The 13,973-nt window shown below is 38.6% G+C and overlaps 1 protein-coding gene across 2 annotated transcripts in view; it reads left to right on the top strand.

Annotated features, from left to right (window-relative positions):
• Slc12a2 (solute carrier family 12 member 2) overlaps positions 1-13,056 on the top strand; it is a 75,768-nt gene extending 62,712 nt beyond the window's left edge. The window contains exons 21-27 of one of the 2 annotated variants that reach the window (XM_048419190.3): positions 746-793; positions 2,126-2,248; positions 3,575-3,686; positions 6,038-6,124; positions 6,955-7,090; positions 7,488-7,555; positions 10,317-13,056. In XM_048419190.3, the coding sequence (XP_048275147.3) occupies positions 746-793; positions 2,126-2,248; positions 3,575-3,686; positions 6,038-6,124; positions 6,955-7,090; positions 7,488-7,555; positions 10,317-10,452 (710 nt within the window). In that variant the 3' untranslated portion in view covers positions 10,453-13,056. The remainder of the gene's footprint in view (positions 1-745; positions 794-2,125; positions 2,249-3,574; positions 3,687-6,037; positions 6,125-6,954; positions 7,091-7,487; positions 7,556-10,316) is intronic. The other variant, XM_085699836.2, reaches the window with a different exon arrangement.
• The last annotated feature ends 917 nt before the right edge of the window (positions 13,057-13,973 follow it).

Raw genomic sequence — 13,973 nt, 5'->3', positions numbered from 1 at the left:
GGTCTGGTTCCAAGAGGATAGTGTGAGAGATACTGTTGAAAGCTGGGAATCTTCCTTTGGATCCCTTTGCAAAATGTTCTTAAAATTTCTAAGTCTTGAGTCTGCTTATTTTAAACAAGTAATTTACATTTATGGGGAAAAAAGGAGTTAGAAAAACTACTTACCCCAGAAAGCAAAATGGTAAATATTTGAATATAAGCTGGTGAATATATGCACACATATGTATGTGTACATAAACTTTATTTGAAGAAAACAATTTCTTTGTAAACTGGCATTTTACTCTGATGAAATTCCTTACTATTTGAAGTACTGATTACGTGTACAGTCCAGGTAATTCGGCCGTGTGTGTAGTGATGTGGTGACCTGTTTGAAGCTCGTGTGTGATCTGCCCAGGTGGTCGCTCAGAGTCATGCTTCCGCTCTACACGCCTTGCCTTGACATCTCAGCTAATTTCAAGTATAAAGTTTAACGTTTACAAAATCTGCTGGCTCTTCTGAAGAATTTTACAGATATAAAATTTCAGTGTGGGTGTTCATCATTCACTCTGTATGGTCTTTATAAAAATATGTGTTTTAAAAAGTGTTAAACACTCAGTATAGAAAATATTAATTTTCAGTAGTAATCATTTCTCATGGGCTGTTTCTTCACACTGTCTTGTTTATGATGTGCTCTATTTACATTTCCATTACTCTATGATTATGAAGGCGATTAACTTCATATTTTGTGTTTTTTAAACATAATCTAGATGAGGAAGAGGATGGCAAGACTCCAACTCAGCCACTGTTGAAAAAAGGCAGGCATTGTTCATCATTTTATTTTAATTCCCCTTCTCATACTGTTAACTCTTTAATTCCAGCTCTGTTGTTTTCCTTTTATTTTAATTTAGTTTTTATTTCCATGGTGAGGTGATATTACAGTTACCTATTAAGCAGATTAGTAAAATTAATTTTATTCCAATGAAAGCATTAAGTCTCACTGGGACAAACTGTTATTTCACAGTCTTTTGAATCGTCATGGTGTTTCTGAAATACACAAACCTGAAAAGTCAGGGTTTTTGTTTTTTGGGTTTTTTCCTGATTTAAACTGCATGGTCCGATAAGCAGGGACACTGGAGTAGGTGTGTCCGCAGTGTTGCTTACACTCCTTACCATCTGTACCCAGCCAAATTCTCCATTTTGATACTAATATATTTTTTGTTTCAAAAATTGCACTATTTCTCACAGTCGTGCTGCGTTTGGGAGATACAGTCATGTCAGCGTACATGAATGTTAAGAGAAGGAGATAGAGGTGAGAGTTACGGAGCAGTGCGGTTTGGTAGCCATACTACATCATCATGCAAAATCATTTGTCATGTTTGCTTACATCATGGCAGCATGAAAAGTGAATGATGAACCTTCTGGAAAAGGGACCAGAGTTCCTTCTGTGAATTTCTGTTTTTAAAATTGTGGTAGTGGAGTTTCATAATAGTCATCTGCTTGCTCACAGAGTCAATGCTGATTTTTTTTTAATTCCTAGAAATGTAAATGGGAACTCTTTACAGACATGCAGCGTATCTGTACCATTTCCAGGAGTTCCTACCATCTTTCTGTGGCTCAGAAAGATGTGGCTATATGTCCTTGACATTATGCATCACATATTGAGGGGGACAAATGATCAATAAGCACACTTTCCTGGTAATTGTAAGAGTATATATTAGTATTTATCCAACCATCTTCCAAATACAGCTTTTTATTTAATGCCTTTGTACTCTAAATCATTGAGGTACCAGATAATAAAAGAAACCACACAGGACACATGTAAGTCTTGATCTGTTAACCTAAAGTAGCTCTCCAGGAAAACTGAACTCCATCAGTAAATGTATGGTATTTAGCATTCCTGAAGATTTCACCAGAATACTTCAGAATACTAGACACTCGAGTAGTTTGGGTGAATCTACCTATTATAAGACAAAAAGTACTTTTTTATATCTGTTATAAGCTACTACTGGTTTATAATAGAAGTCATATACAGCTATCTGCATATAAATATATCTGAATTTAGAAATACTAGGAAATTCTAGGAATATAGTTAAAGGAGATTTGGCATTTACTTCCTACATGTCGTAATTTTTTGCTTACTCCTTTAGAATCCAAAGACCCTGTTGCACCTTTAAATGTAGCTGACCAAAAGCTTCTTGAAGCCAGTACACAGTTTCAGAAAAAACAAGGGAAGAATACTATTGATGTCTGGTGGCTTTTTGATGATGGAGGTAAGGCTATTAATATATCTTTTAAGTAATTAGAAATTTACTGAAGATGTAAGAACAGGGCTAAGAAATAGCATACAGTTTTCATGTGTTTACCACGTTCAGGTTTGCAGCCTGCTCAAACAGCATGAGAATCAGTGTGAGAATCTTCATCGTCCCTTCAGGGTCCTTCAAGGTGATTTAGTCCGTTCTTGAACTTTGTGACAGTGCCATTTTATTAACTATTATAGACCAGTTTGTGGACTGTCACTTAATTTGGAATGCATTTAGATTGGTCAGAATTAGTTTCATATTATGAATCTTTGGCAGAAATAGCACAGAAGTGATACTGCTCTCTTCTGTCTGTATCTCACCAGGAGTGGCATATTGGTGTAAAGTAAGTTGCTGAGGAAAGTGTGGTTTTTCAGACCTACCCTTGAAAAGTTTTTTTCCCTCTTTATGGGCCCTGGGAGGCTCTGCAAATAGACCGTTCTTCCTCAGCCGTTACACCCGGATTCACATTCAGTCGCTCAGGTTCTGAACTGACTCTTGTGCTTCCGGGCGATGCATTTTCACCCCCATCGTTCTGTCCTCATCGATTTGCCTGCATTTCATTGTAAAGAAGAGCTCGTCTCTTCGAGTCATTGATTCTTGGTTTATCCAAAAGGATATAGTTTATTACTGTCATCATTTCTTTAGTTCTCTGATTATCCACATCCAGCCAGCAGGGTCAGCTCTCACTTCCCTAAGGTGAGTTAATGTTCATGTGTCATAGGGCACTCATTTTGGCAGTTGCTTCCTGTAATAAGATGGTATCCTAGGCTTATCCCTTCCTCCATGTGGAAAGGACCTTCTATCCAAGAACTCCTCATTCTTTTTAGTCAAGAGCAGTACTTAGAAGCAATATGCCTGTGACTTCAAGGATAATTCTTCGTTACCAGGCCCCCTCAGGGGAAAAAGCTGGGGAATATATATAAAATGTATGTATGCATGTGTGCACTATCTAGAGCTTGAAAAAAGCCAATTCCATATAACTTTTCCTCTTTCTCATTTCAGTGTGAAACTTGCCCCCATTAGGTTATATTCATTTCCTTTCCCTTCCTGTCCACAGCTAATATTTTGACTGCCCTAGGCCACCATCCAGTTCTATTGCTTACATAAAGAACTGCAGTTCTTGGGCTGAACCACAACTCTTGGACTCCCTCCTTGACAGAACTGTCAGGGGAGGACAGATTTTACTTTACATTGAGTTATATAATAAATGTGTTTTTTGAGACCAAGTTGAAAATAAATATTTTTGTTTGAGATATCAGCATTTTAAAAAGAGCTTATTATATTTTTGTAATTCAGGTTTGACCTTGTTGATACCTTATCTTCTGACTACCAAGAAAAAGTGGAAAGATTGTAAGATCCGCGTATTCATTGGTGGAAAAATAAACAGAATAGACCATGACCGGAGAGCGTAAGTTTGTTTTGAGTTGGAGAGCAATAATCAAATAGCCTTGACATGATAGAGATTTGATAAAATAAAATCCATATATAGCTCATGAAGTATTAACCGATACTGCAAAAGTTTCATTAAATAGAACCTCATCCTCTTTATTTTTTGACATTTATATTAAATTATAAATGCATAATTTTACTTAAATATGATAGATTAACACATTGACATTTTAGAAAGTCTTTATTAATACCTGTATTGTCAGGTGTTGGAAGCATATCTAATCATTTGAGAGAAAGTGCATAGAAATTGCCTTTTCATATGTAGACAAGTTCAATGGACTTTGAAGACATTAGCGTACTATTGCCATCTGTACTGCCATGAGTCTGGTTTCTGGCGCTCCTCTCCTGGCCTTGTCCCTGCAGGGTACTGTACACATTGTTCCCACTTTCACGTAGAAAGTCTGAGAGTTGTGACTGATGCTCCCACAGTCCTGTAGCCATGACTAGACATGTGCGTGCTGCGGTGTGGCATGAAGGTTTCTGACGGTCTGTCTTCTCCCTTTCTGTCTTGTCCCCGCCCCTGCACGCTGGCCACATTTGGGGGATTTCAGGCATTTTTGGTCTACCTGTTCTATCTCTTTCTTATACACATAACTCTTCCTTTGCCTCATTCATCTGTGTAAATATGTTGTACTTTGAGACTTTTCCTAGGGAGACACAACACACACATCTACCCACCCCAGCTAAGGAGCCCATGACAAGAGCACACTGACACTCCCAAAGTCCTACCTGGTGAAACAATGAGTTTTATTGGGGCTACTTATAGGAGTATGGTTGAGGGGTTACTTAGGAGCAGAGAAAACTCAAAGACAGCTGCATTACCAAGGTCACCCCAGCATGGTGACAGCTCCTGAGAGCTGGAAACCTGGAGCCCACTGCACTGCCCGCAGGCAGCGCGACCAGCTGTGCTCTTTGCCGGACTCTGGTCCAACCCTCTTCCTGGCAGCTTTTCTGGTCTCAGTTTTCTTTGCAGCTTGGCATCTCTGGGAGGGAGGAGCCCAATGAATGTGGTCAGTTTCCGGAACTTTCTGAGACTGTTTTGTGTTGTTTACCTTCCTGCTTGAGGAGCGTCTATGCAGGATGGAGTATATCAAACTTGGAAGAAACTTAGACAGCAGAATGTTGTGTGCTCTTGAGCCCGGTTCAGTTTTCCCAGCGCTGGGCCTCATATTCCCCTCTCTCTCCTGCACATTCCTCCCTCAGTCAGTGAACATGTGAGACCACTCACATGACTTTCTTAAATTTTAATTCTGTGGCTCTGTGATGCTTATTAGCAGATTGGACTAAGAGATACTGATTTCTATTAGGTATTCATTTTTAACAGGGAATTATGGAAGACATATTTCTCATACTTTTCTTTCTAAATCTATCATTTTCTAAAACATAGGATCTTGTTTTGTTGATTGCTTTTCTTGGGTGTTTCAGCTTTCTGTTGGTACAAGACCCCTTCATACAAGACCTTGTACAAGGTGTTTATGTGCCAGAGGCCGGGCATATAGTACTGCTTTCCCTTACCGCTTCAGAGACAAACCCTGTGAACTCCTCCTCCGTGAGCTGGAGCTTCAGTTTAGCCTTAAGTTCTTTTTGGGCCTTGGGATATTTTAACATAAATCTAGTAGGTAGTAACCCAAAAATAACTTAAAAGAGGCTTGTTATCAGATATATCCTTCCAATATGCTTTGATTAAAATTACTTTTTATCACGCCGGGTGTCACATGGCATTGTGGATAGCCCTGGCTCACCCCGTTAGGCTTAGTAGTCACTTTCTCACTGCTGTAATTGAGTGCCCGAGACAGCGTGAGAAAGGGAGTGTTTGTGTGGGCTTAGGTTGCAGAGACAGTCAGCATGGAAGAAGGCATGCTGGCTGCAGCTTGCAGCAGTCAGACACTTCGTGTCTGCAGTCAGGAAACAGAAGACACTGCTCAGTTTTTCTGGAAATTTCCTCAGTGACACACCAAGAAGTATGTCCCCTAAGTGATTTCAAATGCAGAAGACACTGCTCAGTTTTTCTGGAAATTTCCTCAGTGACACACCAAGAAGTATGTCCCCTAAGTGATTTCAAATGCAGTCCAGTTGAGAGTGAAAATTAACTGCTATAGATGGTAGGCAAGGGTGGAGAGTTAGATGACAATCTTCTCTACTCAGGCAGTTTCACTGCTTTCTTTTTAATGGAGAATATGAGTTAATTCAGGACATTTGTGTAGCAACTGATAGACTTTCTCTTTAAATCACCTTATCACATATGTAGAGAGTAAAAATACTTAACATCCTTTGCATGTCTAAATGCTGGTTTGTGTTTTTTTGTCATAGGATGGCTACTTTACTTAGTAAATTCCGAATAGATTTCTCTGATATCATGGTCCTAGGAGATATCAACACCAAACCAAATAAAGAAAAGTAAGTTGCTGGATAAATTATTCTGTATAAATTTCCAACTCTTTGGGTCTGTGCAGACACAGATAATTTTACTTGAAATGATTATCAGGGCCTTTTCTCTGCCCCGAGTTATGTGAAACCATGTGGTAATTGGTGGCCAGGGATACCGAAGTAAGCTGTAAAGAATTGAGTTTTCAGAAGGGGTTCGCTCTTTTTACATGCTTTCTGAAAACTGTTAGTACCCCAGAAATTGCAGAGAGGTTTTACGTTCCAGGTGTTTCTTGCCCACAGTCACTAAAAGTATTTGATTCTAACTTTACAGATGTATTACTTCCATTGTTTACTTTCATAGAGAAAGTCTGAGTTTCCCAGTAATAATGGCCATCAAGAGTCTCTTACTCAGTTTCTACTCTTGGAATAGTCTTCCTGAAAATGGCACAGAGAGACAGTTACAGTCTGTGTGCATTTTATTGGGAATAACTAATTTTTGGTATGTGTTAAATGAGTTACAGAGCTGGGCAAAGATGATGTTTTACATTGAGTTGGGAAAGATTTGCTATTTAAGCAAAGCTGTGTTTTACGTATCACTCAGGAGTCACCTTGGCTGGTGTGCTGTTCTTTAGTTTGAGGGTCGACACGGGTGAGGGCAGATACGGCATGCCGAGCAAGCTTCAGCTCCAACTTGATCATCGCCTGTGCAGTTCTAGCCCTGCAGTCTGAGAGACTGGAAATTACTGTTTTCTAACCCAGTGATATAAATGATTACAAGTTTGTAACAAGTTATAATTTCTACTGAAGTTATTTGTGATATATAATTCAAAATAAAATTGTCGGTATCCTGTTTTTTCAAGTATTGCTGCTTTTGATGACATGATTGAGCCATACAGACTTCATGAGGATGACAAAGAACAGGACATTGCAGATAAGATGAAGGAAGACGAGCCTTGGCGAATAACAGACAATGAGCTTGAGCTCTATAAGACCAAGGTACTCTTCACTCTGTCTCCTTTTCACTGACCTTACATGTGATGTGATAGAATTGCTGCTGCCATGCGTACAGGGCTCTGTGATTTGAAACAGGCAAATGCTTATGTAAGCTAAACCTCCCTTAAGGGTGTTTTATATTTGAATGGTGGGAAGCTATGAAGCAGCATTAAATATTTTTCTAAATAGTATTTTCTTATACAAAATTTGTTTTTTGCTACTTGTCTTACAAACTATAGTGGTTTGTTCTTTTTCCTCCTCCTTTTTCTCTGGTAGTACTGAAGACCCAGCACATACTACGTGGGCTTACACACTGCCTACTTTGCTGAGCTACAGCTGCCTTTGTTCACAGTTCTGATTGTCAGATGTTTAAGAATGATTCTGTCCTTTTCCATTTCAGACATACCGGCAGATCAGGTTAAATGAATTATTAAAGGAGCACTCAAATACAGCCAATATTATTGTCATGTAAGTATTGTTAGAATAAGGTGTGGACTGTTTTGATGAAGGTGTGTGCATGTGTCTGTGTCTCTGTTATAACAGTACTTAATAGTTTTTGAAAAGTTCTTTTTAGAATTTCATGAGTAATGTATTTACATCATTCTCCTCTCAGTTCCTCTGTTCATTTTTCTTCCTCTCATATTTGTGACTTTTCTTTAGTTATTATTATTAAAATAAATTAATAAATAATTATTGTTATAATAAACTGATGCACATACTGCTGAGTCCATTTAGTATTGCTCATATGTATGTTTTTAAGGCTGACCAGTTATAATTGGATAACCAACTGGGGGCTCATCCCTGGATTTTTAAATTAATCTACTTAATTATTATTTTTAAATTAGCTTAATTGCCTTGAGCTTTTCATCTAGTGTGATGGATGCCTCATGACACGTTGGCATGTCAGCTTGTGTTGTCATTGTTCAGGTCTTATCTCATGGTCACAACTTCCCTTTGATATATAGAATGTACTAACACATAGCAGACACCCAGGTCCTCTGGCTCTTACAATCTTGCCGCCCCCTCTTTTTGTGGTTGTGGATGTATCAAGTAGGGTTGAGTGCTCCAAATTCAGTTGGTCTATGCATTGTGACCAGTTGTAGTCTGTAATGGTTTCTGTGTGCTACAAAAAAGCTTTCTTCATGAGTGAGCTGCATAAGGATAAGGACTTAGAATGTAATTAGAAGTTGACTGGTTTAGAAAAATCGTGGTAGTAGGTTCTATGGGCTATGAGTGTGACATATGTACACCTGGGAAGGCAGAGTCTCCAGAGTCCCTGGAGCTGGTTTACAGTTGTGAGCTGCCTCATGTAGGCACTGTGAGTTGAACCTAAGCCCCGCAAAGAGCAGTATGTGCTCCTAATTGCCGTGTCATCCCTCCAGTCCCTTGTTTTGTGTTTTTTAAATAAGAAACTGAGTCCAGTTGGTGCTGCCTGTATGTATATGAATGTGGGACAACCTCTTAGTAAGCAAACCCCCAAAGAAGACTGTTCCTCCCAAAGCAGCCTTTAACTTCCAATAACTTCTCAGATAGGCTGGGCCTTCTGAGCTCTTCCCCAGTTCATTATGGAATTTTAACCTGTGCAGTAGCCACATCAGCGTGCGTTCATGTGCACAGTGGCCTTGTCATTGTCAGAAAGTGACATCTCACAGACATCCTCCCTGTCCTCTGGCTGCTACTGTCTTCTGCCTCCTCTTCCTCCGCACTCTCTGAGTCTTGGGTGGAAGTGGAGGGTACTTGTGTTTTGACAAGTTATGAATCTCTGCATTAACCACTGCCCTCTATGAGAAGCTTTTTTTTACAAAGTTGAGGGCAGCACTTCTAAGTATGGGTATTTAGAAGGTAGTTTGTCTACCTAACCATTTAATAAAACAGTAGAAGTAGGTTACCCCCTAGGGCCAACAGCATCCTGGGCAGGAGCTTTTAACACTGATTACAAGACCAGCCATGATTTTCTTCCTCTGGAGCAGACCTCAAATCCAGTCAGAATGCAGTTGGTTTCACTGTAACAGTCACAGCTCGAATGGTTTGCTTTTTTTGTTTTGTTTTTAATCTATAGCCTAGGCTGTTCTTAAATTTGACTCTGCCTCTACCTTCCAAGTGCTGGGATTTCAGTCCTGTACTACAAGGCCCAGTAAATAAGTACTCAGAGTTTATTGAAAAGACATTATCTATAAAAAGGAAAACTCAAACTTTAAAATGTGGTTGCCTTCAGCATGTGGAGCTAGCATTTATGCATGAACAAGAGATATTATGTACCCTTGTGTCAGTCTGAGTAGTTGGTTTTCGTTGGTTATTCTGAGCTTTTACATTTATATTCTTTGATTTCTTTTTCACATTTTCAAAATTTCCTAGCACGGCCACAGGTGTGGGTGGCACAGGAGGGGATCATGGTAGAATTTGTCCCCAGACATTTTCTCATATAAAGATAAGTGTGAAAGGTCATTTAGAATATTAACTTGGTACAGCAGTTCATGCCTGAATCCACCCCCATGTTTGTCATGCAAGCGTTTTCCATGCAGACATGCTGTCTCTGAATTAGATATAAGTGTTGGAGCCTACCCGAGCCTTTCCTCTGCAGAGCTATGTTAATTAGAGATGATGTGATCCTGGATTTTTTTTTTCAGTTCTGAGTCCCTAAACAGATAAGAAAAGCTCAGAAACCAAAATGAAATGCCTTGGCACTAAAGAACTGTTTTCAATTTGTGCTGATGGTTTGTAGAGTTCTGTAGTGAAAGACACTAAACCATAGAAGTTTAGAATGAATCCTTGTAGGTCTATGAATATCTCTGTAAACCCTTATAGTTCTGTAAATAGCTTGATAAATAGAAATTAAAATTCACAAGAGAAGTTAAATTTAATACACATTTAATTATGTTTCATTTTCCATCTATAACTTCCACTGTCTGGTTTCTAATGCGAATATGTTTTTCTTCTAAAGAAACCTGTCCTTAGTGAAGAGTAAATTTGATTGAATAGTAACATGTTATTATTCTTAATAATAAATATGAATTACATATATTGAAGTTCACAGAAATACTTACATATAAGGACAACTGTTTGAAGATCCATTGAAATCTGAGGGTCTGGGGATAGTGAGATGAGCGTATATATACTGTATTGTTGTGTTTCCCTCCACTCAGATTTATCATGGGAATTGGGACTAATTAATAATTGTTTCGTTTTCTTCTTCAAAGCATTGCTCAGTGTCTTCTCATTCTGATCCTAGGAGTCTCCCAGTTGCACGGAAAGGTGCTGTGTCCAGTGCTTTGTATATGGCTTGGTTAGAAACTCTATCTAAAGACCTGCCACCAATTCTCCTAGTTCGTGGAAATCATCAGAGCGTCCTTACCTTCTATTCTTAATTATTCTGCACCATGGACTGCCCTCCAGGAATGGTACTGCAGTGCCTAACGAAAGCGCTGAAATCGTCAGTAACACCTTACTGTCACACTGGTGAACTGGGACTTTGTTTCAGTCTTTTTTATTTGAAAGCACACGGAAAAGTTGCTCCATTGATAGATATCCGTAGACTTGAGTTCTAGTCTACTCCATATCTCAGTCTCAGTGACTGGTTATTCTTTCTTGTCGGACTGGAGTTCATGAGAGGAAAGTTGTCCTTTGCTGCTTGAAAGCAATAAGAGTGTGTTACTGTTTGAGCGGGGGAAGGATACAGAAGCCTTGAGCCTTGAGGTGCCTTCTGAAACTAACCAAATTTCATCCATATATCTATTGTCTTTTGTAAATTTATAGAATGTTAGTTGCCTTCAGATATTTTTATTTCTAATCTGTCACCTTAAGTAGACACTCCTTTTCATCTTCCATTGACCAGTTAGTCCTGAGTACTGTGTGTTTTGTATTACTTTTGTAAAAGTATCTGTTAGATACTAAGGACAAACTAATAAAACATGTGGGGGAAAGTATCCAAAAAATGAAGCCCAAGTTTAGGTTTCTATGAGTCTGTGTACATGTAGAGCTAGGAAATAGAGGCCCAAAACACCATTTCTAACTCTCCATTGAAATTACGTATTATTTCTTGTAAATCTTAGAGAAGGGTGAGGATCTGCCCAGTATTTCCTATATGATGCTGAAAAGTCACATGTCCTTTTTCAAGCAAAATTCGAGATCATTTGTATTATTTTGTAAAAGATCTGTTCTAATTGAGAATTCTTCTCAAATGTGAGGGACTTGTAAGACATGCTGACAGGTGTTTTTTGAGGAAATTTAAACAAAGAAATGCCATTTAGTAGAACATTTTCAATAAACACTACAGGAGTTTCACTATCATATGCCAGCCTTTATTTTTTTTAAAAAAATCATTTAAAATTTTATCAATGGTTAAATGGACCACTGTTTTCTTAGTGGAAATGGTTTTAGGCTTAATTTATTCAAGTGTCAAGTACATTTAGTCTTAATACACTCAGGTTTGAACAGATTATTCTGAGCATTGAATTTTAATCCATTCTTAATACTTTAAACCTTCTGTGTTAAAGAAAACTGCCAGTTTGTGCGTTTGACCTTGTCGCCCACTAGTGCACTTGACAGTGCGTATGTGCTGTCCTGAAGCTTTATCTACAGTTTTTAATGTGAAGTTTCTCATTTTCCAGGGAAGGATTTCCTGAACACATTTCAAGGGATTCGTGTCTCCATGTCTGTGTGTGTATGTGCAGTGCGTGCACAGGTGCACATGCATGTATGTAATGAGATGTCTGTCACTGGTGTCTCCAACGTGAACGTGATCACAGCTCAGTAGATTACAGGTTTTTGTTTTGTCTTAATAAACATTGAAGTCAGATCAAGAGGTTACAGGTCTCATGGAGGACCAAGACAGTTTGAAGCTCATAGTGTAGCTTCATGTGGTTATCCAGTTAGATCCAGTGCTGCTGAGTAGGTGACAAGTTTCAGGGGTGGAGAACATGCACAGGTTTCCGTCATCTTGAGCAAAGTGTTAGGAAAGCATTTTCAGTGGTGCAGTATTTCCGCTGCATGAACATTAATACCAGCTGGATGTCTGGTCACTTCCATTCAGAAAATTTAAAAAATGAAGTTAAGTGATTTTTCTAAGGTTTTTCCCTACATTATAATACAACATTGTTCCATTTATTTTAAGGTATGCAGAGTTTGGAGGCAATATTGAAGTGTCATATTCAATAAACCATATCATGCATGATTTTCTGAATGGATAATAAGGCCCAGGCTGACTGCTGCTGTGTTGAAATGTACACAGGTGCACTTGCCTTTTATTTTTAAAGGTTTTTCCCCAGCCAGGAAAACTTGATTGTGATCTGTACTACGGAAACTAAATGTCATACATCATACATTTGTGTATAAAGTGCATAAAATGGATCTCAGTACACGTAATAGAGAGGGTAATATTGTTTGTGAGACAATGTAAGAAGCTTTCCTCTTTTAAAAACTACGTTACATTCATTTAACACTAGACCCAGGTCAGACATTTTCAAGGTTGCGGTAGTACTCTAAAATGAAAATTTTCAACAATTCTTGGAGATGCTAGCTAGTATTAAAGCTATTTTTATTTTATGCTGAATTTTGATTATTTTGATGCCAAATTATTTTTTAGTCCTAATCATTGATAATAACTTGAAAATAATTATGCAGTGGCATTTGAACTCATTGTTACGATGGGTAAAAGAGAATGTTGGTGTTGATTATTAACAGTTACTGAATCGGATATTTATTTGTTGCATTGTTTGCTTTGTGCATTAGGTCTCCCTTTATACTCTTTTCATATTGCTTTCTGACATACGTGTTTTTTTAAGACTATGGAAATAATTTAAAGAGTTGAGCTCTGGTGGATGATTATCTGCTAAGTTTGAAAATGTAATATTTTGATAATACTGTACTGTTCCTGTCACAATGCTTTTGTAATGTTTTAACCCTGAGTATTGCAGTTGCTGCTTTGTACAGAAGTTACTGCAATAAAGGAAGTGGAGTCATTAAAACTTCAATATCTACTCTTAATTTTACCTACTCATAATGTTATGTCAGCTTTGTGATCTCATCTCACGTAATTGTGCACCACCTCTCCTAAGAATGACTGTTGGTACTGACTTTAGTGAACTGTACAAAGTACAGCACCGTGCCATTGTTTTTGAACTGATTGAGACTTTCTAATTTTTAATTTAGGGCCAGACTTCTCAGGGGAAACTACGAGATTAAATGGGATTCATATTCCCTGAACTTGTTGATTCTCTGCTCCTGGGATTTGTTTTGGTTTTGGTGAGCTGGCTGAAGTGTTACAAAGCATTTTACCTTTCTCATTTGGGCCTCTGGTGGTGTGCTGCCCGTGCTGGACTGTTACTTACATAGCATTTACTCTTGAGAAAGCAGCCTAGACAGTTAGGAAGTTTGCTAAAGGTCGTGGAAATTGCTGAGAACATTGGCCAAAGCTGGTGATTTGTCCTGTGCACTCAGTGCTGCTCTGCAAGAGCTGAGACAGAGCGGGCATCTGCACACTCCCCCCACTCCACTCTGCCCTGCAAGTCTGCCCAATATTCCTATTACAGCTGCAAATGAGTGCTCATCCCACATTGCCGTCAGATCGGAAAGAAATCCACTTGGAATTTTTGTTTTTGTTCTCAACTAAGCTGCTGTTCGGGCCACTTTTACTCTTTGAAAGCTTACTAAGGAATTCAAAAATGACTATGACATTTTAATTTTAAACAGAAACCAGTAGGGTTTTGTTAGTCATTTCAGCTGACGGGTAGGTTGCAGCTGATATGCACTTGTTAATACGTACAAGGTAACTATAGAGCCTGAAGAAACCCATGGTGAAGATAGTGCAGTCCTTGGATGCACTCAGTGGAAAAGTCTGTCTTGTTCAGGTAGTTCAGCTAGTAAATACACAACTTACTAAGCAGTGTGA

The sequence above is a fragment of the Myodes glareolus genome, chromosome 13 (genome assembly GCF_982192425.1).
Source record: "Myodes glareolus chromosome 13, mMyoGla1.1, whole genome shotgun sequence".
Taxonomy (NCBI): domain Eukaryota; kingdom Metazoa; phylum Chordata; class Mammalia; order Rodentia; family Cricetidae; genus Myodes; species Myodes glareolus.
This window is presented reverse-complemented; position numbering and strand designations above follow the sequence as displayed.